Source organism: Sinocyclocheilus anshuiensis, unplaced genomic scaffold (assembly GCF_001515605.1).
Source record: "Sinocyclocheilus anshuiensis isolate Anshui unplaced genomic scaffold, SAMN03320099.WGS_v1.1 scaffold2655, whole genome shotgun sequence".
In the NCBI taxonomy this organism is placed as follows: Eukaryota; Metazoa; Chordata; class Actinopteri; order Cypriniformes; family Cyprinidae; genus Sinocyclocheilus; species Sinocyclocheilus anshuiensis.
In genome coordinates, this window is record NW_015541082.1 from 324718 (window position 1) to 330717 (window position 6000).

At 37.1% G+C, this 6000-nt stretch overlaps 1 gene segment (V, D, J or C); it reads right to left on the reverse strand.

Moving 5' to 3' along the window:
- Positions 1 to 929: 929 nt before the first annotated feature.
- LOC107690710 (Ig heavy chain V region XIG14-like) lies at positions 930 to 1398 on the reverse strand. The segment is given in 2 exon segments: positions 930 to 1210; positions 1296 to 1398. Coding segments are annotated over 2 exon segments (327 nt in total).
- Between the last annotated feature and the right edge of the window lie 4602 nt (positions 1399 to 6000).

Here is a 6000-nt window from a genome sequence, read left to right on the forward strand (position 1 = left end):
TTTGATGCGGTGCAGTTGTCCTGTCCCCTTAGCAGAAAAACACCCCCAAAGCATAATGTTTCCACCTCCATGTTTGACGATGGGATGGTGTTCTTGGGGTCATAGGCAGCATTCCTCCTCCTCCAAACACGGCGAGTTGAGTTGATGCCAAAGAGCTCAATTTTGGTCTCATCTGACCACAACACTTTCACCCAGTTCTCCTCTGAATCATTCAGATGTTCATTGGCAAACTTCAGACGGGCCTGTATGTGCTTTTTTGAGCAGGGGGACCTTGCGGGCTCTGCAGGATTTCAGTCCTTCATGACGTAGTGTGTTACCAATTGTTTTCTTGGTGACTATGGTCCCAGCTGCCTTGAGATCATTAACAAGATCCTCCCGTGTAGTTCTGGGCTGATTCCTCACCGTTCTCATGATCATTGAAACTCCACGAGGTGAGATCTTGCATGGAGCCCCAGACCGAGGGAGATTGACAGTTATTTTGTGTTTCTTCCATTTGCGAATAATCGCACCAACTGTTGTCCCCTTCTCACCAAGCTGCTTGGCGATGGTCTTGTAGCCCATTCCAGCCTTGTGTAGGTCTACAATCTTGTCCCTGACATCCTTGGACAGCTTTTTGGTCTCGGCCATGGTGGAGAGTTTGGAATCTGATTGATTGATTGCTTCTGTGGACAGGTGTCTTTTATACAGGTAAAAAAACTGAGATTAGGAGCACTCCCTTTAAGAGAGTGCTCTTAATCTCAGCTTTGTACCTGTATAAAAGACACCTGGGAGCAGGAAATCTTGCTGATTGATAGGGGATCAAATACTTATTTCACTCGTTAAAATGCAAATCAATTTATAACTTTTTTTAAATGCATTTTTCTGGATTTTTTTGTTGTTATTCTGTCTCTCACTGTTAAAATAAACCTACCGTTAAAATTATAGACTAATCATTTCTTTGTCAGTGGGCAAACGTACAAAATCAGCAGGGGATCAAATAATTTTTTGAGGAGAGAACTGGAGAACTGGTCCTGTAGAGGCTGAGCAAAAATAGTGCTAGTGCCACCATCAATACGCCCAATCCACTCCAGTGCTTTCCCTGGTTTCTGACGGATCCAGTGCATGTAATAGCTGCTCATTGAGAATCCAGACACAGTGCAGGACAGAGTCACTGATTCTCCAGGCTTTTTCACCACAGAGTCTGAGGAGGTCAAAGACTGACCACTAACAGCTAAAAAACATGCAACAAATCATGTTAGATGATGTAGAACAGTGGGATGTCCTCAACAATTCAGAAAAAAATAAGAGTTTCTCACATGAAATGATCAACAGCGGAACTAAATGCAGTAACACTTCCATCATCACACCGAAACTGTGAACTGCAGAGTAAAATATTTAGCTTCACTGCAGCTGGACACAAACACTGACTGAGACTTTTGTTTTATAGCACAAGTCTTTTAAAAGTTTAAGTAATAGTGACCCTCCCTACTACATCATAACATTTGCATATATTCTGAAAAACAAGGTAACTCTGGCAACACTGGAACTGAGATTTTTTTTTTATTCTGATTGATATAATACATAATTCACATTTATTTTCTTTTTAGGGCAGTACAGAGGTTTGCCATCATGTAATTGTACAGTATGTTTATGAAAATGCATTTCAAATTGCATTAACTCATCAAATCAACTAAAACATCTATACAAATAACTTTGATAAAGCAATGTGCTCCTTTGTTATTTCGCAGCAATGCTTCAAAATTTTAACCGTTTCCTAATTCTGGCATACTAGTGAAGAAATCAGGCGGTTACTGTCGTTGGTGTGAGTGCAGTAAATGTTAGATGTTTTTATGATTGGTGTTTTTGGTAGTTGTTAGTATGTTTACAGTGGTTTTGGAGGACTGGTGCTTGGATGTGGCATTTTAAGGCTTAGATAAAGATCCTTCAAGATGTTGGAGTAGGACAGGGAGGACAGGGGAGTTTAAATTCACTATTAAACATGCTTTCAGTCATCAAAGCAAAGAGTATTTGCATATTTCTAATTTGAATGTATCATTTAACTTTTTGTTTTTTAAAATGAAACACACAAGCATACATACACATTTAAAAATATAGTTCACCCAAAAATAAAAATTCAGGTTTTTCCATGCAATGAAAGTATAATTTTATTTAGATAGAATAGAATAATAAAGAAAGAAAGAAAATAATTCACATTAGAAAGCAGAAGGCTAAAGTTTACAAATTTATACTGTAATCAAGATTAAACTCTCAGTGATATAATGTACATGTGGATTAAGGTATCAAGCTAAACATCATCTCACTTCAGTTACTGTCAGTTCTTGTAGAGCTGCTTCATCAGATGGAGTCTCTGTGTCTCTCGAGCACAGTAATAAACAGCAGTGTCCTCTTCTCTCAGACTCTTGGCTTCAAGATACTGTGTACTTTGAGACACGTCCTCACTCATAGTGAAGTGATTTTTCATGGAGTCTGCGTAAGTAAGATAAAATAAAGCTGTGTAAACACTTTTTTTTTTTACACATTTTTACAACACTATAAGTGTGTCCCATCAGGTAATGAAAACTTCGACACACACTTGTGGTCTTCACACCCACCTGAAGACTTCGGCCAAATACAGGAAATACGTCATTTAAGTAATCAAGTGGTCAAGTGCAAAGACTGCAAGTGTGGGTATTTGGACAAAGCCAGAGAGCCCTTTGTCTAAGGGGACTCAGGTTCAAACCTTGACCCTACATACTGTATTGTCAAATAGCAAAATTGCACCTAAGATAATAATAATCACCTTGTATTTCTGTTGTATGGGGCATTAATGTTGCTCTCAACAAAAGTAAATAATGACCAGCAGAGCTTCACTAAATGCATCGTTAAATTAGTCCATATGACTCGTGCCTCCATGCAAAGTCTCCTGAAGACATTTGATAGCATTGTGTAAGCAAAAATCTAATTAGTTTAATTAATTTATTCACTGAAGTTTTATATAGTGAGCTGTTTATATGGTTGTTTTCAGATTTTGTACAGAACTGTAGCTGTATTCATCACTGTGTCTCTCTTGCACAATAATATACAGCAGTGTCTTCATTCTTCATATTATTCATCTGCAGATACATCTGTTTCTTGCTGTTGTCTCTGGAGATGGTGAAGCGTCCCTGAACAGACTGAGAGTAGTATATAGTACTACTAGCAGAGATGTATGACAGCCACTCCAGACCTCCTCCTGCAGTCTGTCTGATCCAAGCTAAGTGCTGGTCACCACTAAACCCAGATGCTGTACAGGTGAGTCTGTGAGATCCTCCAGGTTTAATGACCACTGACCTTTAATGGTTTAAGACTTGTAGAGGTTTACAGTCCTTGAATTTGGTTTAGTGAATGATTGTAGTACAGGTAGCAGAGAGTATGGCAGAGTAGTACAGAGTAGTTTGGAGTGTAGCTTAGTATGAGTGGTTCTAAACAAACAGAAATAACAATAACCAATTAGTAATGAAATATAAACTCACTCTGTTACTTATACATAATATATATACTTAAACATAATAGCAATATAGCATAGTAGCAAATTAGTGATATAACCATCGATTCAGACATGTACAGACTAGATTAGCACTTGTGAAACTGGCATCACGTTCTCTGACACGTGAGCTCGGAAGAACCGATAAATATGGCTTAATTAAAGATCAAAAGGATTAACAATGCAGATTTATTTTCACAGCCTTCTTTGATCATATTTTCCAAGGGTACCAACAATTCTGACCATGTGTGTACATACTGCATATTGGTACACCGTTTGATGACACAATCATTGTTGGTTTAATGAAGCCCAAGTGCCACCAACAGGCCTATTATGTGAAGTGTAAGCTTAAGAACTTGCAAATGACTTTAGAATTTGAGAATTATATATATATGCCCCTTTTTTTACATTTGAGCCCCTTCTCCAGAGGAACTTTACACGTCCCCGCTTTTGTTCTATAATGTCTTTCAATGTGTGTTTTTTTAATATTGACCCAATGTGGCAAAGTGGGGCCTGAGGATGGTTGAAAGATGAATTGTTTATGGACATTCACCAGCATTGTTCAGTCGGTTTCAGCAATCAGTTGCTAGCTCAGAAAGGAAGGAAGGAAGCTACACTTGTTGCATCATATTGCATAGTGAAGTTATGACGTAGAAATTCTATTATAAAAATACCTAGTTTGTTAATTCTATAAGAGACATTTAAAATACTGAATATTAAAAATTGTAACTTCAGTGAATAAATGTGATTATTTGCAGCAGGCATGTGTGTGCAACCCCTCAGTTCCATCAAACAGATGTGACATTGTGTTTTGTTCATGAGAAAGTGGGTAAAGGTCTTTAATAAAGTTGTAGAGCTTTAATGGGTTGTAGTAGAACAGCAAACACAGATCAGCACTTTTTTTATATCAGGTTGTTGTTGTCGCAAAACCATGCTGAACTTCTTGTTGCAAAACCATGCTGAGGGTAAATAAATATACATATATAATTGAAATATTGAAAAATATGTTTACTTGTATAACATAATTTATGTAATTTTATATTCAGTAACATACTAATATAGCTATAGATGTGTATGTAATAAAATTTAGTACTGTGCATGTATAAATATTTGAATAGATTTATATGATATATGTTCACATTTATATGTATATATTCATACAGTATACATAGAAATTATCCATTGTCTTTCTGTCTATTGTGTATTTATGTATATATATATAAAGTCTGATAAAAGTTTATAAATATGTGTTCAGCTATAATAAAATGTGTTATGTAAAATATATGATATTATATTTTCCGGACATTGTTTCATAATTTCATGTATGGCAACTGTACAGGTTTTGTATCTTGCTGATTGATCAACCCTCAAGGATTTGAATCTATGCTCTTTATGATGTACCTTAATTAATCAAGACCTTTATACACTCATTTCTGTCATGACAACTCTTGGAGGGATTGGCATGGTAATGTACATGACAATGTTGATGTATTTGGTCTTGGTGGAATAGATCTGCTGCGGCAGAGCAAGTACTGAGACTTGCTAATACATCCACAACATGCTGCTGGGGGCATTGTAAAATATATGATATTATATTTTCCGGACATTGTTTCATAATGTCATGTATGGCAACTGTACAGGTTTTGTATCTTGCTGATTGATCAACCCTCAAGGATTTGAATTTATGCTCTTTATGATGTATCTTAATTAATCGAGACCTTTATACACTCATTTCTGTCATGACAACTCTTGGAGGGATTGGCATGGTAATGTACATGACAATGTTGATGTATTTGGTCTTGGCGGAATAGATCTGCTACGCTGCTGCTGCTGCGGCAGAGCAAGTACCGAGACTTGCTACTGCCAATACATCCACAACATGCTGCTGTGAGCATGTAAGAAATATTGCTGCTGTAAATATAACATACATGAAATAACCCCCATATAGCATACATGAATCACCTCGTAGCAGATCTATAAAGGTGGAGCTGGGGAAGGTGGAGGGTTTCTGAAGCAAGCTGCAACTGCTAAGGTAAGCCCTAGTCATATATTTGAATGCTGAGTAGCGAGCTCATTGGCTACCGATACAGGAGAGAACCAATCAGCTGTGACGTGATGATGTCATTAGGTCAGATTGAGTTAGACCTATCGGACTGCGCCATCTTGAGTTTCATGCCAGAACTCTATTTATTTGAGAAGCTGCTTATGAGAAAGTATTGAAATATTTCAAATAACATTTCTAAATAAGTATAATTTGTTGACTGTGGGGAAGTTGCTACAGTGATCTGATGCATGAATAGTTTTTGTTCAGTCCTGCAGTCTTTCGTTTAACAGTGACTCTCGTGCACAGTAATAAACAGCTGTGAAAAAATATAAAAACGAAATCATTCTCACCTGACATAATCATAAGCAGAACTCCATACTGTAACATTTCCATTATCAGCCTAAAACTGTCAAATGAAGAGAAACAAAAAGATATTTAACTGCACTGCAGCAGA